The sequence below is a fragment of the Urocampus carinirostris genome, chromosome 15 (genome assembly GCF_059441175.1).
Source record: "Urocampus carinirostris isolate Australia breed hairy pipefish chromosome 15, RoL_Ucar_1.0, whole genome shotgun sequence".
Taxonomy (NCBI): Eukaryota; Metazoa; Chordata; class Actinopteri; order Syngnathiformes; family Syngnathidae; genus Urocampus; species Urocampus carinirostris.
Window position 1 is genome coordinate 25,480,164 of NC_142363.1, and position 26,099 is coordinate 25,506,262.

General features: G+C 39.3%; 1 protein-coding gene across 3 annotated transcripts in view; it reads left to right on the forward strand.

Moving 5' to 3' along the window:
- Positions 1–2,953: 2,953 nt before the first annotated feature.
- dtnbb (dystrobrevin, beta b) overlaps positions 2,954–26,099 on the forward strand; it is a 33,579-nt gene continuing 10,433 nt past the window's right edge. For 2 of the 3 annotated variants that reach the window (XM_088354063.1, XM_088354065.1), the window contains exons 1-10: positions 2,954–3,297; positions 4,421–4,469; positions 6,402–6,469; positions 6,589–6,669; positions 6,739–6,952; positions 10,057–10,142; positions 11,633–11,787; positions 12,462–12,567; positions 14,403–14,569; positions 17,458–17,582. In XM_088354063.1, the coding sequence (XP_088210189.1) occupies positions 6,403–6,469; positions 6,589–6,669; positions 6,739–6,952; positions 10,057–10,142; positions 11,633–11,787; positions 12,462–12,567; positions 14,403–14,569; positions 17,458–17,582 (1,001 nt within the window). In that variant the 5' untranslated portion in view covers positions 2,954–3,297; positions 4,421–4,469; position 6,402. The remainder of the gene's footprint in view (positions 3,298–4,420; positions 4,470–6,401; positions 6,470–6,588; positions 6,670–6,738; positions 6,953–10,056; positions 10,143–11,632; positions 11,788–12,461; positions 12,568–14,402; positions 14,570–17,457; positions 17,583–26,099) is intronic. The other variant, XM_088354064.1, reaches the window with a different exon arrangement.

Genomic DNA, 26,099 nt, shown 5'->3' on the forward strand with positions numbered 1-26,099 from the left:
AGATCGATACCAATACTCAAATCGTGTGCTGTCATTTTTACCTTTATTACACAAAATTCTCCATCTTTAAAATACATTTTTAAAGAATTTTCCACTTAATGTTGGTTTGATTTAACGACAAAATAAAGTGATAATTTCTATCTATTTATCTACCCTGGTCATATCCCTCAAGAGGGGTGACCGACAGCAAGACAAACACATACAAAACAAAGAAAATAAAAAAGGGAAAAAGTAGCAAAAAACAGAATGTTTGGACCATGGCCAATCCAAATGCCCAAACACCCAAACAAAACACCTCGGCACCCAAGTTGGTCATGCTTTCGTCCCTCCAGATGAAACAGGACACAAGAAAGCGGCCATGTCACTCGGTTCAGGGTGACGCAACACACTCTTCTGTTCAACAGCAGGCCCCGGCAGCTTTCACTGGTTTACCCCTGCCGCATCATACGGGTGCCCTGCCCATCCCTTGGAACGCGTCTAAACATCCCTCTATTGTTTTACAACACCTCTCCACTCATTCCTATCACCAACAAGGAAAGTTGTGGACTCCGACCTCAAAACTCAACAATACACAATCATGAATTCAACAATGCTCGTACATATTTAATTTCCCCCTATGTTCCGGTCCAGAGCCTGAAAATGCTGGTCTACGTGTGATCCCAAGAGCCAAGAAGAGAACCGTTGTTTAGAGAACATTCTCCATTCGGGCCCCGGTGTGGTGGAATGCTCTTCCCCCTGAGATTCGATCTGCAACCTCAGACTGTTTAAATCTAGGCTTAAAACACACTTCTATTATTTAGCTTATAAATGACCTATAGCTCCTGTTGATGGTATCTGTGTATTATGTGTTATTGCAACATCCATTGCAGCCTGGACAAACTGGAATGGGGAATTACCTCATGTGCGGTCCCTTCTCAAGGTTTCTTCATTTTCCTCACGCTGAGGTTTTGGGGTTTTTCCTTGCTCTCATGTCGTTTTTAGATCGGGATGGTGTAATAATAGTCTGTAGTTTGCAATAATCTGTGGTATGTGCAGCCCTTTGAGAGTCCTTATGATTAAGGGCGTCACAAATAAACATAACTTGACTACTGTCAACTTTTTAAGGACACCTCAAACGATGCACCCACCTTTAAACTTAATGTCAAGGCCTCGCGATATTGCCCGCGGGCTGCAACTGGCCTTTGGGCTGCATTTTTGAGCCCTCTGACTTAGCCTATTTTAACTTTTTGATCATTCAAACCTGTTAATAGCATAAAGTAGCATGTAACAATATAGCAATAACATAACTGGTTTTGTTTTTTTATAAAGCGCTAGTTGCGTTAATCAATTTGAAAAAATAGCTCTCAGCTTCAAAAAAGGTTGATTTAAATGAATAACAAAAATGAGCTGCGGGTATCATTTAGGATAGTGTTTCTCAACTGGTGGGTTGGGACCCAAAAGTGGGTCGCATACTTATTTTCAGTGGGTGGCGGTCTTTCACCTGGCAAAATAATCCTGAGAAGAAGAAAAATCACTGGATCAATAACACTCCTTAACAGTAGATGACAATAATGCCCTACTCGATGTCTCCTTCCTGTTCAGTCAATCGGTGCCATACAGATAGTGTTTAAGGGACCACATCTCATTTCATTAGGATTTTGTTGGTTTTATTTCCATTTTCTGCCCATAATAAGGGGTCCCAAGAAATTCAGTGATAAGGGGAAGGGAAAGTGGAAAACAATGACAACAATGATCAAGTAAAAAAAAAAAAAAAAAGATTGCCAAATGTAAAACACACTTCTACTCTATAGCATATGAATAAGCTATACTTTTTGTGGACAATATCTCTGTATTATTTGTGATTGCAACATCCTTTGCTGTCTGGTAATCCTGAATGGGGGATGCTACATGTGCGGTACCTTCTCAAGGTTTCCTCATTTTCCTCATGTTGAGGTTTTTGAGTTTTTCCTCCCCTCATGTTGGTTCCAGATCAGGGGATGATGTAATAATTGTCTGAAAAATAGTCTGTGTAATAACCTGTGCAACCCTTTGAGACTCTTTGTGATTAAGGGCTATACAAATAAAAATGACTTGAATTGAAATATGAAAATGGTGTACGAGTGTGTTCCATTTAAGTGCTGCTGGAATGTTTAGTAAATGGTTTGAAATAGTTGTTTACACGTTTATTAATATTTATAAACTACATACAGTATTTAATCATTCTGGATGTTTGGGTACACGCTTTAATCTCTCATCTCATTAGCCGCACCGCTTATCCTCAGTTGGGTCGCGGGGGTGCTGGAGCCCATCCCAGCAATCATTGGGCAGTGGGCAGGGGACACCCTGAACTGGTTGCCAGCCAATCGCAGGGCACACGGGGACAGACAACTCACTCGCTCAGTCACACCTAGGGACAATTTGGACCGGCAAATTCACCTGAAATGCATGTCTTTGGAATGTGGGAGGAAACCGGAGTGCCCGGTGGAAACCCACTCAAGCACGGGGAGAACATACAAACTCCACACAGTAAGGCCGGGAGCTGGATTTGAACCCACGCAGGAGGTTCCCACGACCTCATAACTGTGCCGCACATGCGCTAACCACTGCCCCGCCGTGCTGCCTACACGCTTTAATAATGTTTTAAATTTCTTTTAGTATGTAGTGATTTTGAAACAGTTTTAGGGGGTTGGTTATATGTGATGTAGGCTTATATGCGAGTGCATATGGTACTTGAAGTCGTTTTAGTTTTGCTGCTCATTTTGTTTTTTTGTTTTTTTAAAAAAAGGTGAACAAATTCCATCATCACAGCTTTAAACTGCACAATCCTTTCATTTGATAAAGGTAAAGAAGCTGATTTTTATTGGTTTGGGTCACAGCTCGTCTCAACAGTTGAGAATCAGTGATTTAGGATGTTTTGCTCAGCATTACCCCTTTAAACACTTGCCTTCGCGCATGCGTACAGATGAGCAGGTGACTCGCACACGACATCTCCGCCTCCACAGTCGTCGCCGCCGCCGCCTTTCCCGCTGACTATGCCCAGCGGCGCGTCCATGTGCCCGGCCACCGTCACCGCAGTGCCCCGGGAGCTACCGGAGAGAATCGAGACGACGGCAACCACGACGATGACGCAAAGCAATCCAAAACGCTTCTTCCGGTTATCTCACAGACTACTGTGAGACGCAAATAGTGGCTCTTTTTTGGGGAGGGGGATTCCTTTATTTTCTTATTTCTTTTTTCCCTCAAACGTCTATCCTGGTGCTGATGCAGCGGAGGATGCTGACAGTGCTTTAACTGCAGGATTGGAGGCAAGCTTCCTCGGTAGGTTTTACGGCGTCGGTCGGTGTGAGAAACGTTATTAAAGGGCGATTATGATTACGATGTCATGATAGTTTAGAGTTGTCGATCGTCATGGCCGCTAGGTTGTTTTATTTATTTATTTTGCGAGATACCGCCGCAGAGCAGCGTCAAGCGGATGCTGAAGGCGCGGTTTGTACGTGAATGCACCTTGAAGCAGCAGCGTTGACGTCACTGGCACATTCGCCGTTGAATATTGTATGTCTGCAATTGCGTTTGAACGCAGCACAAGATTTTTTTATTGATAGCATAAATCAGCATTTCAGTTCATCTTGCAAAAACAACACTCTTCTGCTTTCTTAATACACCAGAATCATTCAGTTTATTTGCTATTTTACATATTAAGATCAGAAAATGCTACACGTCATACATTAGTTCGAAGTATAATAGATGGTTCTGTTTGAAAGCTAAATGTGTATTCACAGTGGAACTGTAATGCGTATCATGATTCATACATTTCGTGTTTTTTTTTAATTTCGTTTATGAAAAATGGTACACAAATTGTGCAAATATAATTTCAATAGTCTTGTTTTGATTGGCAACCTTCACTGATGACTTTATATATGTAGTAAGATTTCTGATTAAAGTGTATCAGCGAAAAGACGATTCATACAACTAAATATTGATAAGTGTGTTTAAAATGTTCCATTATATTGAGAAAACTGACTTTTATAACGATGCCATGGATGAATTTACTTGATGCTGGTTGCATGTACCGGTATGTGAAATTAATTATTTTATTTATTTTCTGTTTTGCACGATAGCTTCAGCGTGTCATTGTATTGTTTATTCAAGGACTAGAACTGAAAAGTCTAACCATATATATTAATAACACATTTTATAACACATTAATGTTTGTGTTTACTGTCCCAAACACATATCATCACAGCACTAATGAATCCGAAAATTGATACACGTCCACACGTATTAAAACCACTATTTCCTGCATACAATTTTCACCACGTTGTCGTCAAATACAATAAAAACAATTCAATTCAATAAATGTGGGTGACACGTAAAACCTTTTGGACATTATTTTTATGTACGATCTCAAGAGCTGCAAATGAAACTTATGTTTTCTTTACAGGCTGTCAGTAGGAAAAGTTTCAATAATCGTGACGTTGAGCCACCGACAGGTACAACTACTTTGTTATTTTTTGCTTTTAACCTATAATATTATTTTAGAAATTAGAAAGATCGGCAGTGCAATTTAAAAAAAAAACTGTTCTGGTAGAATTGGAAAGGTTAAATATGATCCACCAGCACGCCCACCCACGCATCAGATGAGTAATTAATGGACTGATACTCATTCGTTTATTATGTTAGCACTTTTTTAAGTACAGGCTGCCAGGAGTCACAAAAAAAGGGGTGGGTTTGTTATAAACTGTTTAAAATAATAGATAACTAATTTGTTGGATTTGGTAAAATCATTTATAAGCACCTAATGACTCAAATGTGAAGATACCAACAGGCGGGATTAGCTGGTTAGCTTAGCATAGCATTATGAAAACCACTTTCTTCAAATATCATCAAAAACGTTTTAAGGAATATAATTATACCAAGTTTCCTAAAAGGCGCTGTATTTTCATTTTTATCTCCAACAACTCGCCTGAAAGCAAAGTAGGTGCTTTTTTAACGGAATGTAATCACAAATAGTTAGCATAGCATATAACTTGTCTATATTGAGAATATTATTACATTTAAATTCGAATTTCTGTTATCCCTCCTCAGTTTTACCTCTTTAATGTGTTTTTTTCTTATTTCATACTCCCAAATAATAATAGTAATGTTTCATATTTTTCCTGTACTATTGAATCATCATCAACGCAAATCCCAGGTTCACACACTACTACTATATAAAATCAAATTCCCTTTGCAAAAACGTTTATATTTTCAAATAACTACCTTCAACTTCAAACTTAATACTGTCCTTCATTTTGCATTTTCTTGATTATATTTATTATTCCTCAAATTTTTAGTTTCTGGTTGTTAAAGAGTTGCCGGTTACTGGTATTGGTCATGTTGCAATAACTTTAAAAATGGCTAGTATTTGCGCTATTGTTGATTCCTCGTATCTGTACTCACGCATCCCTAAATATTAATCTAGGACAAATAGGAAGTTATAGAGTCAGGGTGAGCTTGTCACCTATTGATACTAAAAGTCAAGTCAAGTCATGTTCATTTGCATAGCCCTTTAGAGACCTAAAGAGACTCAAAGGGCTGCACAGACCTCAGATTATTGCAAACCACAGACTATTATGACACCATCCCCTGATCTAAAACCGACATGAGGGCAAGTAAAAACTCAAAAACCTCAACATGAAGAAACCTTGAGAAGGGACTGCACACGAGGTAATCCCCCTTCCAGGATGAGCACGCTGCAATGGATGTTGTAATAACAATTAATACACAGATATTGTCAACATAAAATTTAGGCAGTGTCTCAGGAGGTAGAGCGATCGTCATGGGATAAAGAGATCGCAGTTCGAATCCAGGCTCCTCCGTGTTACTTGTCGAAGTGTCCTTGGGTAAGACACTGAACCCCTAATACCCCCAATAAGCAGGTTAGCGCCTTACATGGCTGCACGGCCGCTATTGGAAAATGTGAAGCACAATGTAAAGCGCTTTGGAAAGTCTTGACTTGAAAAGCGCTATATAAATGCAGATCATTTCATTTAATATAGAATAGAAGTGTTTTTAGGCCTAGATTTAAACAGTTCCACTGAGGGTGCAGATCGAATCTCATGGGGAAGAGCATTCCAACACAACTAACATGACTAATCTTTCACTTAAACCAAAAACTAGCAGTGCAGGAAATGAAATTAGGTGGATAAAAACTTAAATAGCTCCATGATTTTTCTTACATAAAAAAAAAATATGTCAATACAACCAACATGACAAAAAATAACTTAAAACAAGAAGTGCATTGAAATATCAACAAAGCTTGCAAATTGAAAAGTGTGGTAACCCTTGTTTTAATCCGCTTTAATGATCATGGGAATAATTTTGTATTCGTTATAATGATAATAGCATTACAAGTAAGTCATTTCTTTCTGTATGCGCTATAGGATGATCGAGGAGGGGAGCAAGCGAGGCAAGGCCGCAGTTGAAAAGAGGCAGCTTTTCATGGAGATGAGTGAGTGGAGTTTTTACCTCCACCAGAGACACAATTTGTCTCAAGTATAAATCCCACTACCCTTTCATGTTTTCCCCCCATTTTTCCCTCTTTCACATCGTCCGCATTTGTCTTTTAAGGAGCTCAGAACTTTGACGTGATCCGACTCTCGACGTACAGGACAGCATGCAAGCTGCGGTTTGTGCAGAAGCGATGCAACCGTAAGGACGATGTCATGACGGCTGTTTATTGGAAATATGTCGAGTTTTTTTATGCATTTGTGGTGTCAGTTCACTTGGTGGATGTGTGGAACATGATCGAGGCCTTCAGGGACAACGGCCTTAACACGCTTGAGCACCACGCCGAGATCAACGTGTCGCGTCTGGAGACCATCCTGTCTTCCATCTACTACCAGCTCAACAAACGGCTTCCCACCACGCACCAGATCAATGTGGAGCAGTCCATCGGACTGTTGCTCAATTTCATGGTGGCCACCTATGACAGGTGTGTGCAACGCTGTCAGAAATGTCCTGTCTTTTCCTGGTACAGTGGAACCTTGGTTCTCGACCATAATCCGTTCCAGAACCCTGTTCGAAAACCGATTTGTTCAATCACCGAAATCGTTTTTCCCATTAAAAGTAATGTAAAATCGTTTTAATCCGTTCCAACACCCTGAATGTTTACCATGAACGTAAACATGAAGCTAACCCAGGCTAATCGTAAGTTCACGTTAGCGTAATCTTCCGTAAGAAAGATTACGCTAACATTAACGTGGAAAAATAAAAAAATCAGGTCGTTTACACGTCATTTAGCACCCGGGTCTCCACAAAAAGTGGCTAGCGCTTCATTGGAAAGAGAGCTCCGTTCCAACAGCCTGAATGTTTTACGTAAACAAAGCTAACCCAGGCTAATCGTACGTTCGCGTTATCGTAATCTTCCTTACGAAAGATTACGCTTACATGAACGTGTAAAAATTAAAAAAAAGGATTATGAATAGGATTTCTTACCTTTGTGGTGGACGGTGGGGAGAGAAAAATAATCAAAAGTTTTTCAACCTCTTCCAAAACTTGCAGCAGTTGCTTGCTTACAGCGCTAACTTCCTTAGCCGCATCACTCGATTTCACAGCCTCCTTATTCTTTACTATCGTATTGATAGTAGCTTTAGCCATGCTGTATTCACTACCAAGATCGGAAATTCGTACACCTCTTTCATATTTAGCTATTATGTCTTTCTTAAAGGCAATAGTTGTACGAACAACTTGTCTTTTTTCACCTGTCCTGCTTGCACCGACCTTCTTCGGAGGCATAATTAGGGGCTAAAACACTCGTACGCGGCTCAGCATCGCACCCTAGCGTACCGGCGTTCGAACTCCGATTTTTTCACCGAACGGCGAAGCAAGAATTTCTCTAAATTTTTGGTCGAACACCGATTTGTCCGAACTGAGAGGCGTTCGAAAACCGAGGTTCCACTGTATTAGATTGTAATTTAGCTAATCGAACTATCTCGCTATGTTTATTTATGTTTTTTTTTAATTAATTTTCATGAGTAAATGAGAAGCCTACAATCTTGTACTTTATAAAAGTAACCTAAAACCAAATTCACTAGACACCTGGGACATTTTCACATAACTTTATGGACTAAGATATTTTTAGTCCCCTATTTAGATATTTTTCCCCACTATCCGACATAAACAACAAATTATTTTGCGTGCCCCAAAACTTATAGAATTCCAACTTTAGAGTGTTCATGTGTATGACAAGGTACTTCCTGTCTGCTATTGGCCGACATTGTATAAAATGCTGGTCTGCCATCGGTTTGCGTCACAGCTTCATGAAAATGCCATTCTGCTATTAGTCAAGTCAAGTCAAGTCAAGTCATTTTTATTTGTATAGCCCTAAATCACGAAGAGTCTCAAAGGGCTTCACAGATTGTTACACTATATTACACAAACTATTTTCAACCGACAAGAGGAGTAGGTTATTCGTATGCAATGGAGTAGAAGTGAGTTTTAAGTTTAGATTTAAACATTTCCACTGAGGTTGCAGATCGAATCTCAGGGGGAAGAGCATTCCACAGCACCGGTGCCCGGATGGAGAACGCTCTCGAACCAGCAGAAGACTTCTTTGCTCTCGGGATCACCAGAAGACCAGCACTCTCAGATCGTAGGCTTCGGACCGGGACATAGGGGCAAATCAGATCTGAAAGATAAGAGGGAGCAAGTCCATGTATGATTTTGTACAATACTAAGAGAACTTTGAAGTCACATCTTTGGCTAACTGGGAGCCAATGCAGGTTAGCCAAAATCGGTGTTATGTGATCGTACTTTTTTGTCCTAGTTAAAAGCCTCGCTGCGGCATTTTGTACTAGCTGAAGAGACTTGATTCTGGACTTCGGGAGACCGGAGAGTAGTGCATTGCAGTAATCGAGACGGGAGGTAACAAATGCATGAATTATTGTTTCCGCATCAGACTGAGACAGTATTGAACGGATTTTAGCAATGTTGCGAAGATGGAAGAAGGCAGTTCTAGTAATTTGCTTTACATGCATCTCAAAGGATAGATCAGGGTCAAATATGACACCTAAATTTTTAACTGAGTCACTCTGTGTGATGTGACATTTGTCAATGTTCACAGCAGTTTTTGCGAATAAGTCCCGGCATTTAGAAGGACCAATGACTAACATTTCGGTCTTTTCAGAGTTAAGACGCAAGAAATTGAGTGACATCCACTCTTTTATCTCAGTGAGACAGGCCTCCAAATTTCCACAGTTATTAGCTGAACTACGATTCACAATGCTCTTCTCTTTACTCATTCAGTTCAGAATATCATGTGCATCGTAAAGACTTTGCAAGTCGACTATACAATACTGCATATTTGTACTGTAAAAGAGAGAAGAAAAACTTGTTACAATTATCAAGATATACGAATAAGGAACATGCTAAGTTGCTTGACAATAACCAGTTGCCATTAGGAGCTATTACTAAAAATAAGGCAATTAAAGCAAGGAAATCTTCTAAAGGGAATGACAATCCCTGGGAGGTTTATGTGTTCATTTCTATCCACTGTCTCCTTCCTGTGTGCATCCACCCACTGATCCCACTTTACCAGCTCGAGTCACGTCACAATAAACGTAAATAAAATGTTATGTATTTACAATTCTATTCAATCATTTTCACATACGTATATTACACAGAAGTACAGCTTATATTATAATAATTTGTTATTTTGGCTTTTTATCTTGTTACGGGGGTTTTGGAACGCATCGGCTATGCAATACCATAGGTTTCTATCACTTGCCATATAATGGTTTCAGATTAACTGATTAATGTCATTTCCCAGGGATCCGCTGTAATGTAAAGAAATAAACACTGTCTGGCCACCGGGTAGCAGTTCAGTGCCAACCTTTTTCAAGCAATAGGTGGACATAAAAAGGAGAAGTTACATAGAAAAGTTTTAAAACCGTATTTCTGATGTTATTTATCGAGAATAAAGATCATTCAGTATGCATGCGAGTATTTATTGATATATTTTCAAACCTGGTGTCTATTTGAAAAGAGGCAGGGATTTTTTTTGATTTTTTTGACTTGTCATTATTTGTTTGTGTGCAGCGAGAGTCACGGAAAGTTGACGGTGTTTTCAATGAAAGCGATGTTGGCAACCATGTGTGGAGGCAAAATAGTTGACAAGCTTCGCTGTAAGTACACTACACAAAAATTGCATAAATCGGACATTTTTGCATCTATGTATTTTTTTATACGAAAACCTAAATATTTTTCCTTATCAAACCCACATAGGAACAGCTAAAGCCTCCAAGAAAAGATGTACTATCTGTCTTTAACTTCAAAATAAAAAGGGGTGATAGTGAATTGGACAAATTATTGCAGCATTGGAGATGGTATACGTTGTTTTATCAAGTTATATTGAAAATGACAGAACTTGTACAGATGCTCCCCTACTTACGAAGATTCGAGTAACGCAAAAGGTAGATACAAACAATTTTTGGGGGGATGTCGAGAAATATCCGGACATTACTCAAAGTTAGATTTTGTATTGTGTGCACCTTTTTCCGAGTACCGGACATCACTGTAGTGCTTCTTTCCGCCGCTACCAGTGTGTGGCGCTGTGAGAGCTCACCCAGCATCTGCCCCAAAGAAGAAATCCACTTCCTCTTCCTAGTTCGTGTGTAAACATACTGTGCTGTATCTCCAGCGCGCTAAGAACTTTGACATTTTTATTGTTTAATATCTCGTGCACCCATTCGATATGGTTGGTGTAAAGTGTAAATAGAATAGAATAGAATAGAATAGAATAGAATAGAATAGAATAGAATATACCTTTATTGTCATTGTTACAAAATGGGTTAACATATTGTGACAATGAAATTGGGCATGACACTCCAGTTTTACACATTCACAGTGAGGTATGAGCCAAGAAGATAAAGGAACAGAGAAGATAAGGTTATAAAACAAGGGGGATAAGGCTATAGTTATAATTTACATGGTATTTACACAAGAAATGTCGGCATGTGGGATGTTACATACAGTTGTTATCGTGATACCGTATCGTAAGGGTTGTGCAATATTGCATTTGGTGCAAAAGAAGAGGCGAGCCGTTTCTTTTGAAATGAAAGTGGAATAAGAAAGCTTGATGGGGTTGAGAAAATCGTTGGATCGTGTGGTTTTTTTCGGCCACTTTCTACCACGGAGGAGGACCTCTTGAAGCGCATCTTCCTAAAGTATGTTAAACTCAACTTTATTTATTTTTCTAGAGCATATTATTTTATGAAATGTTTATTTTTTAGTATGAAACAGGTTACTTATACAAGCCTTAAACATACTTATATAAAGCTTAAACATACAAAATATAGCACTGAAGCAACTTACAAACAAATTCAACTTACGGACGATCATGCGGAACCTATCTCGTTCGTAAGTAGGGCAGCGTCCAAATTATATTGATCATCAAATTATATTTTTGCGAAGCCTGTTAAAAACTATTTTCATCTGTGTGGATTTTTTTTGCTCTCAACTTTCCTTCACAGTGATAAAATTTATTTGAGAAAAAAACACTGATACATACAAATGGATTCAACTTGTCCCCGCGACCCTACTGAGGTTAAGCGTTGCAGATAATGGACACTTTTTCATTAGCAACGTCTTATACTTTTCTTTTGTTACCTGGCAGACATTTTCTCTCAGATGTCGGACTCAAACGGCGTGATGGTGTTCGCCAAGTTCGACCAGTTTCTTCGAGAGGTGCTCAAGCTTCCCACGGCTGTCTTTGAGGGGCCGTCCTTTGGGTACACCGAGCACTCGCTTAGGACGTGCTTCCCCCAGCAGGTGGGAAGCCCACATTGCGAGTTATTACAATAAACCACTAATTCATTACATTGAAAAAATAGGTTTTATTTTTTTTTTGCATGAATGACTTTCAACATTGTGTGAAATATAAAGGGCATAATATTAAAAAAAAACGACAATATTTCCTTAACCCTTTATGGTTCATCCTCATAGCATTGAGGATTTTTCTCTACTCATTGGTACTAAATAGTTCTCCGCAGAATTATGGTGTCACTTAACAAGTGTGTCTACATGCATACCAACCAGAGAATTTCCTTCTATATCCTATGCGTTGATCGGAGCGATCCGTATACATGCCGTTTGTGAGCAATCTCTTTAAAAGGTGTGCTCGTACTTGACTTGCCAGAAGCACAGACTTACACTACACGTGGATGGATACAACTGTGACATCTACTATACTGTATATGGATGTGTACAATTTCTTCATTTTTCACCATGGGTGCAAAAAATAAAATGGAAATGTCTCAGAGGAATCAAACCATACACATTCTGTAGTTTCTTTAGCAAGTAAGCTGGAGTTTGCAAGTATCAATCGTCTCTGTACTTAAAGTCGAAATTAACTGGTAAAATCAGGGGGATACTGTACTTTCCTTTTATGAATGTGTTTTTCTGTTTTTGTTTGTCTGTTTTTGTTTGTGTGTGTTTTCATCCAGAAGAAGATCACACTAAACACCTTTTTGGATGTCTTGATGGCGGACCCTCCTCCTCAATGCCTCGTATGGCTGCCACTGATGCACAGACTTGCCAATGTCGAAAATGGTGCGTTTGTCTGCACTTTCAGCATCTGCTGTGTTCACGCCGATGAAAATACTTTTGTTCACAAACGCACTTAGTTCATAAACCTGAATTGAGAAGAAAAGAAAAATGACACATTACAATGTTGTAAATCGTCTTTCTCCTATTCCGTGTGTTTGTTTGATATCAGATAGCAAGATAGTAGGTTATTAAGATAAAGGCTGAAACAATATTTAGCAGTTTTTCAAAGGTTTTATTTACAGAATATTCTGGACACAAATGAGTTACAGACAATGGCTGTATAGAGTTCATGAGTGCAAAAACTTGCTTACCATCATTCTTATACTAAAAAGGCAGTCCAACTGTAAATCTATTATGCATTTGCTACAATGTTAAACTTTAGTATTAAATGACATTTCACAGCTGAATAGAGCACTGTCCAACTGTTGATACCTTCGACACCCTGTTGGGAAATCTTGCTTAAGCCCCTCAACATTTGCCTGAGGAAATCAATTGGATTTTGCTAAGAGAGTGATAAGAGTTGGTGTTTGCTTGATGTGATTTCTACCCTCGCACTGACATTCAGGAATGTGCCTCTACACACCCCGTTTGTGACTGTGTCGCCTTACAATGTAGGAGACGCCTTCCCCTGACTGTCTGAATTATTCGTGAGAAAGAAGAGCTGGTCCTGATGAGATTCAGGACTTCAGCTGATCACATCTCCTTCAGAAATTGATATTTCTTGTCTCTTATTGTACATTCTAATCAAAGAAATAAGATAAAAGACCGATCAATGGTCTATAAAGGTGTAGTGCGGCATTTAAAACTTAAGTCGGCAATCCAGTAGATGGCAGCAGAGTAACACATAATGTGTCATAGATTCGCTCGTAAAAAAATTCTTCTCTTTTTTTCATCTTTTTGGGGGTTTGTTCCGACCCAAACAGACCTGATATAAGTAAGATAAAAGCTGATAACCGCAATGGAAAATGAAGCATAAGGGCTCTTTGAACTCAGTTGGGTGTTAGAATATACTTAATAGAGAAAATATTTAACTTAAACATTTTGGGGACACCCCAAACTACGCACCCACCTTTAATAGCCACGCCTGGCTAGGAATAAAAACCACAACTGAAGTCACATACTGTAATTGGGACTAAATAAACAAAGAAATTATACAACGTGAAAAAAGGAATTATACAATGACGACTAAATATGGGGAGTGAACTAGTTTAATATTACAACAACCTAAAACCTTATTTAAAAGAGCTGTACAAAATTTGCAACTATTGTACCCAATGCTGCCACCACCTGGCTTCTGTCATCATGGCAGCCTCCACAAAGCTCCTCAAGTTGCGCTTGCAAGGACGTGCATTTCTTGAAATTGCTTAAATGAACTCTTCTTTTATCCTTCTTGCTGTTTAGGTTGGCATTTGGACTGTACTAGAAAAATGCTTTTCTTGTTTTAACAATTTCCACACTACACTAAAAAAATCAAAACACGAAAAAAACGCGAGACAAGCATGACGTTTCTCTCCACAACCACCCTTGTCCCTCCTAATTCTCCTACCTAATGTGTTCCGCCCCGATCAGCTTTGCTAAAAGTAAGATTAAAGCAGATAAGTGCTCTGGTATTTTTTAATAAGGGCTCCTTGATCCCAGTTGGGTATTGTTAACATATACTTATAAAATATTCTACTTTGAACTTTTCAAGGACACCTCAAACGACCCACACCAACTTTAAATATGACTTTCTTAGATGTTTTTGACCCCCATGAAGCCAAGAAATTATGTAAATATCATGACATGACAGCTCCAAAATGATCCAGCTCCAAGTTGACGTCCTCTTCTTTTGTTTCCAGTCTTCCATCCCGTGGAGTGTTCGTATTGCCGCAGCGAAAGCATGATGGGTTTCCGCTACCGCTGCCAACAGTGCCACGGCTACCAGTTGTGCCAAAGCTGCTTCTGGAGAGGCCATGCAAACGGCCCCCACAGCAACCAGCACCAGATGAAGGAGCACTCGTCCTGGGTAAAGAACCACCTAACTAGTTTCGGCTTTGAGTCGAAGGGTAAAGGGAATGCTATCGGAAATGATTGTAGCCGGAACACCATTTTTGATAATTATTCGAAGCGGGTTTTTACCTATCCCAGGGGCCGGGAAGCTTTTTGACCCAAAGAGCCATGAAAGCAACCGAACGATTTGCGCATCAGTAATGTCTCGGCCTTCGCATGTGCGACAATCATCTCGGCATGTAATGATCTCATTTCATTAGCTGCACCGCTTATCCTCAGTAGGGTCGCGGGGGTGCTGGAGCCCATTCCAGCAATCATCGGGCAGTGGGCAGGGGACACCCTGAACTGGTTGCCAGCCAATCGCAGGGCACACAGGGACAGACAACTCGCTCCCTTATTCACACCTAGGGACAATTTGGACCGGCCAATCCACCTGAAATGCATGTCTTTGGAATGTGGGAGGAAACCGGAGTGCCCGGAGCAAGCAAGCATGGGGAGAACATACAAACTCCGCACAGTAAGTCTGGTAGCTGGATTTGAACCCACACAGGAGGTTCCCGAGACCTTAGAACTGTGCTGCACACCCGCTAACCACTGCGCCGCTGTGCTGCCCGGCATGTAATGATATTTTAAATAATTGTTCAAGTTCTTTTTCATCTCCGAGCCATGAAATGGAACCATATACGGCTCGTCAGCTATGGGTTCCAGACCCCTGATCTATCCTCTTAAACTGATGTCTGATTCAGGCAAAGCTTTTAATTATTCTTGTTGATAGTTTGTGCAAAGGATTTATCAATTTTGAGCTGCCGATTACTGTATGTAAGCTTTTGTTTACCTTCCAGGAAAGTGATTGTTTTTCTTACCTTGATGAATGTTTCCACGAGGCTTTTAATTAGAAAAATTAATTTTATGATTTTTTTTTTTCCAGGTCGTTATGTGAGCGTGGTGTTAATTCCTGTGAAATTTGTGATTGTACAGAGGATTAGTTTCCCTAATATTGATGGATACATTTTCTTATGGTAATAATTTAAGGGAGTGCTGTAATTTATTTTTTTCTAAAAGATAATTTTAATTGTTGCTTGAGCATGGCAACTAATTGTCATGGGTCAAGTGCTTGAGGATGATGTTTTACCCTCTAGGCAGCATTTAAGCTGTTGACTTAAATCTTAGATTGATAATGTTTTGAGGGAGATGTTTTTTCCCTCAAAATAATCATTCAAAGGCCCGATGTATAATATTTGACCACTAGGTGGCACTGTGTTGGGTGGTGTGTGCGAGGTCCAGTGCCACACAGCACAGCATTGCGGTCCCCTGCCGGATCAACATGGCGGTGACCTAAAATTATTCAAATTTCTCGACCTACAATTTTTTTTTAATAAAAATTAACATTGGTATGATTTTTCATGTATTTTTGCCTGGTATATGTTACTGGATGAAAGTTTTTTGTACCACCAGGAGGCACTAAATATTGCACTCTGTCTTTTTAAGGCAGGAGTCCCCAAACTTTTTCCTGTGAGGGCCACATAACTTTTCCCTTCTCTGATGACAAAAAAGTGTGATGATTGCAGGAGTGCCTAAATGTAAAAAAATTATTGTACATCTCACCTGCAAAATAGATGGTAAATGTCAGTCTCACACGACACCATTTACTTGTTGACATTAAGAGAGATATATAGAACAAGTCTCATGAAATCACGTGAGGTCCCGTGAGACTTGCCCCAAACACCCTTCTCTGACCTGTGAGACTTTTCCATCTAGCGGCGATATACTGGTACTTCACTTTTTCTGCTTTACAAAACACCAAAATCCCAAGATATAACATTTTTAACTCATCAGCAACCCTTGTTGCGCCGTATAAAATAGTTACTAATAGTTAATAATGAAAATAGTTCATAACTAAGGAACATTTTATTGTAAAAGTCCAACTTTATTATCAAATACAAATACACATATATGAAAAAAACAATCAAAATGCTTTCTGGTATTGTTAAGGGGGCCGGACCAAATGTGGAGGCGGGCAGCATCCGGCCCGCGGGCCGTAGTTTGGGGACCACTGCTTTAAGGGTTATGTATTTTTAATTGGAGTATTCACTCACTGAGGAGTTGTTCTGTTATTAATAGTTGCTTGAGAGAAGTGTCAACTCTCGGTTTTTTTTGTAAAGGATTTATTTTTTCTTCCCGGTGGTAATAGCGGGAAGTACAGTGATGACATTTCGAAAAATTACTTCGTCAGTTCCAAGTTGTTCTATGTCAAAGATTTGATATAATAAACATATATTTACATTTAGTACTCATTATATGTTTACTGTTTTCAGAGGGCATTCGTTCATTTTGATCTTCTCGTGGCGTCAAAGTCTGTGCTGGGTGCATGACGTAGTTATCATATATTTACTCATTTACTAGTATTACTATGGACGTCATTTTTTTGGCCTACTACGGGGTTTTGTGATGCTTCAAATACAGGCAGAGGTGAACTAAAGGGGTTATGAAATTAAATGGCGCTTTTCATTTCCTTTTCGTGCTGGGTAAATGATGTACAGTATAGAAAATATATTTTTGTAAGAAAACGCATTCCTGGACTATGTGATCATGTAATTATGAGAGTGCACTTGATTTTGCTTCATCCGCATGCGTAATTCAAGCTTCAGAGTCTGCTGTCTTTGTTGTTCTGAATTGAACAAGGCTCAAGTAGAAGGGCACGGTGGCCTGCCTTTTTCAGCGATTGCTCTTTTTCGTACCTTGTTTGCGCATTGATTCTATGAAATTCTATCCGAGGAGAGGCTGCAATTTTAATAAATATGACAAACAGCTCTCAAACTACCTCTTGACCCACTTGTGCTAAATCATCTGCTTTGTTGCCGTGGAAACATACTGACACTTGTCATCCCTCCTTGTCTTTTGCAGAAATCTCCCGCCAAGAAGCTGAGCCACGCTATTAGTAAATCCCTGGGCTGCGTTCCCATCGGCGAGCCTCCGCATCCCGTGTTCCCTGAGCAGGCCGAGAGACCCCAGGAGGCCTCTCACAATGTGTAAGTCATCGAGTTTGTTATAAATCTTTGGAGCATCATAAAAAGTCTTTTAAATTATCTAAAACTGTTAATCAAATCTATTAGAAAATCCTTTTTTATTTCATTAGCTCACTAAGTATGGCATACAGTCGTGCTTTACTCAGGGTTTTGTTTCTGTTCTTGTTGCTGTCATTTGGTTGGCTCTTGGTCATTCTGAACATTTACCGGTATTTTGTCCAGTTGTGAGCACTCATGACAAATTGATTGTAGTTTATATCCCATCTCATCTCATCTCATCTCATTAGCTGCACCGCTTATCCTCAGTAGGGTCGTGGGGTTGCTGGAGCCCATCCCAGCAATCATCGGGCAGTGGGCAGGGGACACCCTGAACTGGTTGCTAGCCAATCGCTGGGCACACAGGGACAGACAACTCGCTCGCTCATTCACACCTAAGGACAATTTAGACCGGCCAATCCACCAGGAAATGCATGTCTTTGGAATGTGGGAGGAAACCGGAGTGCCCGGAGGAAACCCATGCAAGCACGGGGAGAACATACAAACTCCGCACAGGTAGGCTGGTAGCTGGATTTGAACCCACAGAGGAGGTTCCCAAGACCTCAGAACTGTGCCGCACACGCGCTAACCACTGCGCCGCCGTGCTGCCCATGTTTATATCCCATATGAACTTATATTACGGTAATTCAAAACAGTTAGGTGGAAAGTTCATATGATAAGTCAGGCATGTCAAACTCAGTTTGGCTTAGGGGCCAGGTGTAGACTTTAGGTTCTCGGGTTGGCCGGATCAGTAAAAAACGCCTAATATTTAGCTTTGTTTTTCAGTACGGGGCTTTATCATTCATCCTACATACGTAACCTATCCCACAAATAATATTAACGGATGGATAATAAGTAATATTTTCTAATCAGAACACATTTATTCACAAACAATAGAAAAAGTTATTTAAATGTTTGGCTTTGGATGTGTTAAAAACAAGTTTATTTTAACAGTTGAGTAAATGCAGTTTTACATTCGTACCAACTCACCACAAGCATTACAAACACACACAGTCAAGTGGGCGCTACAAATAAAAATATGCTTGCCTCAATTGTCATACTACTTTGAATTAGATAAAAAGGAGATACAAAATAAGAGTTGTAGCAATGAATGGGCAATAACATCAGCTCAAACTACTAGGCTGGACCTACTGAAGCTGAGAAAATACTGCACAATGTTGTCTAACATGAAACCAGACTGGGCTTCACCTCTTCTTCACCTTTACTGCTCTTTAGAGGTGGTAAGGAGCGATTGATTTGTGTTTATAAAAAATAAAAAATCATAACTTTTGAAAGAAATGAGCTAAATATTTGATTTTCTTGACATACTCAGAAATTTACGGTGGGCCGGATTTAAATCATCCAGCGGGTCGGATCCAGCCTGTGGGCTGTATGTTTTACAGGCCTTTGATAAATTAAATGCTAAGGTAACCAATACTTTATTAATTAAGTAAAACTTGACCTGTTAAAAAAGTTAGAAAAATGACCAAAACTGAAATGCTAACTCGCTAGCACTGTAATTCTCTTATCTTAGCACTTGTTTCTTTCCAGCTATATCATCATTGTAGACAGTACTTTGAACTAAGGAAGCCTCAAAGCATCTCATCTCATCTCATTAGCTGCTCCGCTTATCCTCAGTAGGGTCGCGGGGGTGCTGGAGCCCATCCCAGCAATCATCGGGCAGTGGGCAGGGGACACCCTGAACTGGTTGCCAGCCAATCGCAGGGCACACGGGGACAGACAACTCACTCACTCATTCACACCTAGGGGCAATTTGGAACGGCCAATTTACCTGAAATGCATGTTTTTGGAATGTGGGAGGAAACCAGAGTGCCCGGAGGAAACCCACGCAAGCACGAGGAGAACATACAAACTCCGCACAGGAAGTCTGGAGCTGGATTTGAACCCACGCAGGAGGTTCCCGAGACCTTAGAACTGTGCCACACACGCGCTAACCACTGCGCCGCTGTGCTGCCCTGCCACAAAGCATATTAATTTCAAAAGAATAATGTGTAGCTGAAATAGATAAATGAGCGGAATAAGTGTTTCTGAAATAAAAATGTCAAAACCCTCAAATGGGGCATATGTGCCCGTAAATCTCAGCCAACCGTTCTTGTATTTGTTTACCCACGGAAGTCTTGGCAAGCCTTTGCTTTGACTTTTATCGATGAGACGTTGGAGGAAAGAGAGTCTCAAATACTGCCATCTGATGAATTGTCTCTGAAGCATCCCTGCTCCTTGCTGACTTTAATTCTCGCTTCCAAACTTCAGCAAGTAGAATTTTTAAAGCATATTTAACAGTCAGATATGTTTTATGAGTTCTTTTCCACCATCTTTTTCTGGGATTTTGCAAAAAAAAAAGCATTCCTACCATTTTCTCAACCGCATCAAGCTTTCTTATTCCACTTTCATTTCATAAGAAACGGCTTGCCTCTTCTTTACACCTTACACCAACCATATTGAATGGATGCATGAGATATTAAATGATGAAAGCGTCAAAGTTCTTAGCGCGATGGAGATTCAGTATTAAATGTTTACACACGAACTAGGAAGTAGAAGCCGGATTTATTCTTCGGGGTGGATGCTGGGTGGGCTCTAACAGCGACAAACGGTGGAAAGAAGCACTATAGTACTGTCCTGTACTCGGAAAAAGGTGCACACAACACAAAATATAACGTACAGCAATGTCCGGGTATTTTTTGACATCCCGAAAAAAATGTTGTTTTTCATAAGTCGAACGGTCGTAAGTAGGGGAGCGTCTGTACAAATTTCATAACTTTTTTCCCAGCACATTATAAACTGCAAGAAATTCTTAACAGGTTGGAAGAAAGGGTTCCCATTTAGTGATATGTTTGACTATTTTTTCTTGTTAAAAAAACCTAAACCAAGCAAAATTATTTCTTTTGGCAGATGATGTTCCTCATTTAAGGTTTTTTTTATGTAATAAAATTAAAAACAAAAATACTTTAAATTAGCTAAATTATCCACCATCTGTCATATTACAGTATTTTTATGTATCTTTTCGTAAAAAGAAAAATCCCTAAATTATGCAAGATTATTTGATATGTCAGATTATGTCCCTAATTTTAGGATTTTTTTTATTACTAAAACTAATATGTTAAAAATCGCTAAATTATCTACGTCTGAAATATCAGTTTGTTCATTTTCAGTATTGTTTATATCTTTTCTTCCTTTGAAAAAAAGAGTTTAAATAAAGTTTTACAGGAAAAATAATGCATAAAATGCAATTTTAATTTTGTGTTCTTATATACCCCATAAAAACATTAGCAGAATATTTTTTTACTGTTCATTTATTATTTTCTTTGCTTTAAATGTGTTCCTATTTTAGGTGTTTAAGTGTTCCCTTTTATTTTCAAAAACGGTAAAATTATTTTGGTCACAATTGAAGAATTGTTTCTCTCAAACTGGCTTAATTGCAAGTTCAATTTCAATGGACTCCTCCCAATGCGTGGAACCATGAGAACCTGGCACCATTTATTCGGGTTGTTGGTTTATTGCATGAAATTGCAAAGCCAGAGAAAACAAGATTATCACACAAACTAGTTTTTTGTCTTGCTCAAACTAGGGCATGTTTATCTTTTCCCTTGTGAATCCAGTAGGCCGTCTTTGTTATTTGCCGAAATTAAGGATTAAACTAGTATCGTTGCGATGTGAAAGTGAAAGAAGTAAGGTTTCCTACAAATTGCAATTAAAATAAACAAGTTTTTTTATGACATAATTCTCTCCTGACTGCTGTTCATGACCTGTTATTTTCTTAAAGGCCTTTTTACTCCCCCCACAGGATAGCCATTAAGATCACACACAGCAGACGTAATTCACTTTGCGGCGAGTGCGGTCCATTTCCTTTTGAAAGATTCAGGATAAAATGGCCTCAAGAGTGCACAAGGGGGGCAGGGGAGGCGTGTTTAGTTATGCTTTTAGGAATTTTATTTTTAGCCCTACCAGGGCCACAGACTGTGAAATACGGCAAGGGCGAGGGGAACTTAACGTTCCAGGCCGACCCTGCCGAGCGGGAAGATCAAGGAAAGTGTTGTCAGTCACCGGGAAAATTGCCTCCCGGTTCCCCTTGGTTATGGATAATTATTTATAGGGTGATTCAATTATGTACGGGCGCTTGGGCAAGTGTATACTGTGCTTTATATCAGTGGTCTGCACCTTTTCTGTACCACTGACCTGTGAAATGTCTGACTGTATTCTCGTGGCCCGGCCCAATCATAATATTAGTTAAAAATAACAATAATAATAGTAATAATAGCAATGATAATAATAATAAGCTCAAATCCTCTGTATAATCACTAGACTACTAGGGATATAGATCAGTGTTTTTTAACTGGTGGGTCGAGACCCAAAAGTGGGTCGCGTACCCATTTTCATTGGGTGGTGTGCCTTTGCCTTTGCAAAATAATGCTAAGAAGAAGAAAAAACAAAAAGTTGATTACACTCCTTTTAGAGAAGACTGCGGTAATGCCCTGCTGGATCTTTCTTCCAATTCAGTCAATTGGCGCGTTTAAGATTGGCAACATCTTATTTGATTCAGATTTTTTTCTCTTTTTCTGCCAATAATGATTGGTCCGGAGAAAGTTTGTGACAAGGGGAAGGAAAAGTGGAACACAGTCACAACAAGTTGAAAAATATTATTGTAAAATACGAAAATAGTGTTCAAGTGTCTGCCATTGGATGCGATTTCGGCTCATATGCAAGTATATACGGTACTTGAAATCATTTTGGCTTTGCTGAGCATTTAGTTTTTGGGGAAAAAAAAGTGAATAGATTCCTCTATCTCTTATTTAAAGTGCAAAATCCTTTCATTAGATACATTTGAGAAGTGGAAACATTTTTTTGATTTGGGTCGCAACTAAAGCTGCAACAACTAATCAATAAGATCGAATACAATCGATTATTACAAGCCTCGGCAACTAATTAGATCATAAATTTGTTGTATCACGTGATTTATGAGAAACCAACTACATTGAATCAATGCAAATAAGAGTGGATACAATTCCATTGTGACGCTCAGAGGTGTAGTACCACTTTGGCCCGGCAAGGGAATAGGAAGTGCCGCAGAAGTACAGAAGAAAAACATTCAGAAAATAAGTAAATTAAATAAAGTAACAATAGGAAAAAGAGGAATGAAATTTCTATCCCTAAACTGATTTCTACCTATATTATATGTCTTTTTTTTATCGGGAGAGTTTGTTAAAGATTACAAGTTTAGCCAAAAAAGAACAAATTTGACAAATTTTTGAAAAGTGGATTTACATTTATGATATATTTTTGTTGTGGATGAAAAAATGCTACACATAAAATGAAATGTATTGTTTTTTTGAGTTTGTTTTATATGATGATTCCAAATATGATATGACCTTTTTATAGGGTGGTAGGAAAATACTATTTTACATATTTGCATGTGTATTGAATATACTATTATGTATTCTTGTTTATTGTCAAGTTAATTGACAAACATTTTTTATTGTTTTATATAATAAAATATTCAGTTGTTTTCTGCTCTATTTTTTGATCCGTTCAAAACTTAAATTTTTAAACCAATAGGAGGAAATTAAAAATGTATTCATCGACTATAGAGTAGAATGGTGGGTTTCTGAAGTCAGAACCAGTTGAGAACCAGGGACTTAGTTCAGTGTTTCTTAACTCTTGCATTGGAACCCAAAAGGGGGTTGCGGGTCTTTGCCTTGGCAAAATAATGCTAAGAAGAAGAAAAAGCGGAAGGTTAATTGCACTCCTTAACAGTAGATAGCGATAATGCCCTGATCGATCTCTTTTTCATCTTCAGTCAATCTGCGCCATCCTCATTGTGTTTGAGAGGGACACATTTAACTTTATTGTGTTTTGCTGGTTTTATTTCCTTTTTCTTCCCATAATAATGGGTCCCAAGAAAGTAAGGGGAAAGAAAAGTGGAAAAGAGTGTGAATGAAGGAAATATTGAAGCGCTACTGGAAGGTATATATATATATATATATATATATATATATACAATCTGATTCAAGCTGCACAAACCTTTCATTAACTTCCTGTTGAATACAATTCTGAGCAAACAAGATACACTGAATTTGTTGCTGATCAATCATTGGTCAATCATGATTATGTACTGTATTACTGTAAAACGTTAATGTAACACACACCCAAACATTGAGGTTTTTTTTTTTAGGTGAGTGTGTATTCATTACAGTTACGGTATAAGCAAAAAATAAGACTAATTTTATTTCTGTCCGTGCGACACGGTATTACTGTACTTTATGTCAGGGGTGTCAAACTCATTTTAACTCGGGGGCTACACAATAGAACAAACATTCTGTCGGGGGCTGGACTAGTAGATTAAAGAGAAAGAAAAAGAGATAAAGAAATAAGAGATAGAGGGAGGGAAAAGGAGAGAGGGTGGGACGAAGAAAGAAAAAGAGTGAGGGAGAGAGCGTGAGAAACAAAAGGAAAAAAAGTTGTGAGAGAGTGGGAAAAGAAAGGAAGAGGAAGAAAGAAATCCAAAGAGAAATGGAAAGACAGAAGGAGAGAAAAGATTAAAGAAAGCGCGAAGGGTATGAAGAGAGAAAGTGAAAAGAGAGAAAAGGAAGAAAGGAAGTTAGAGCAAAAGAGGTTAAAAGACACAGAGAGAGAGACAAAGAGCAACAAAGGAAGAGAAAAAGAGAGACACAGAGAGTGAAAGAGACAGAGACAGAGTGGGAGAAAAGGGGTGGAAAAGAAAGAGGGAGAGAGAGAGACAGAGAGACAGCGAGAGAGAAATAAATACAAGTACAGTGTCTTTGCGAGAGGCACCTGGCTTTGGCAACATCAAGTTGACATATTTCAACATGCAGCTTGTTTTTCTCTTGCGCTTCTCTGAGTGTTGTATCGCAGGCCGGATTCAATCCCTTAGCGGGCCTGATTTGGCCTGCGGGCCGCCTGTTTGACACCTGTGCTTTATATTATCCTTTTTTTTTTTTTTTTTTTTTTTTTTGCAGAGTGGCTTTGTCAAGTTATTTATTGGGTTCTGGTTGTAAAATGGGGGCAGCACAGCAGCGCAGTGGTTAGCGCATGTGTGGCACAGTTCTGAGGTCATGAGATCGAACCTTCCTGTGTGGAGTTTGCATGTTCTCCCCATGCTTGCGTGGGTTTCCTCCGGGCACTCCGGTTTCTCCCACATTCCAAAAACATGCATGTCACGTTAATTGGCCGGTCTGAATTGTCCCTAGGTGTGAATGAGCGAGTGAGTTGTCTGTTTCTGTGTGCCCTGCGACTGGCTGGCAACCAGTTCAGGGTGTCCCCTGCCCTCTGCCCGATGATTGCTGGGATGGGCTCCATGACCCTACTGAGGATAAGCGGTACAGATAATGGATGGATGGTTGTAAAATGTATATTCCTTTAATAGTATATATATCCTGCTAGATGAATTATGTGGGGCAAAATTTATTTACACTCTTCAAATGTATAACGGTTGAGGAAGAGAAAAGGACAACAAACTCAGGCTTTATCTTTACCTCTGAGTCAGCTGAGATATTCTTGTTGCCAGGCAGAATCTATGGAAAGTCTTATTCATGCTCCACGAAATTGAGTAGCTCAACTGTTTTCACAGCAAACTGTGACAAAGGTAGAAGCACACGTGAGACTATTTGTCTGACTCTGTCGATCTGATGGGTGGTTCCGGTGGGAGACGTGGAAAAAAGGACGAGCAAGTGAGAGAGCGAGCAAGTGCATGCCAGGGGAGAATCAAAATCGAGTTTCCGTGGAGACGTTAGCAGCCACAGCATCGGCATTCCTGCTCAGACTCGGATGTTTTTATTTTATTTTTATTTTATTTATTTTTTTCAAACAAGCATTCGTCTTTTTTACTTGGCAGAGGTAAGCTGGATGGTGTTTGTGGTCTATTTTGTCTGTCTTATGTTTCCCTTGATTCATTTCCTCCTGGGGATGCTTTGAGGGGAAATGAATTCACGCAATCAAGTGTAATTCAGAAACTCGGGAGAAGTGCCTCAAAGTGGGTATAAATATCTTTTTATCACCTCCTCCAAAACGCTGAGGATAAATCTCTATAATAGTGCCTCTTTGGCTTTTATGTGATGAAGATATATTTTTGCTTGCTGTTTTCCGTGCGCTCAAAATTCAGCATTGCTATTTCTCTCCAAAATATAATGTTTAAAAAATGGAAGTGGATGGAATCACATTTTCTGCTTCCATGCTAGTGTCCTCCACAAGTTGGACAGAAACCCTGTTATTAGTTGGGCGCATTTTTAATAAGCATTTCTGCTACCTAGAGTTTAATAGACTTTTAGCTGCTCAATCGATTTTAATTATAATTCTGAAAGTGCGTTGAAGACAACAGTCCACTTACACTTTTCATTCATGTATCTTCAATCAGGAATTATATGTAATAGCAAATTGTAGTTTTAAAATGGCTTTGAGACGTGATTCATCAAAAAGACCGAAGGGATCAAATTCTTCTTGCAGATAAAGCAA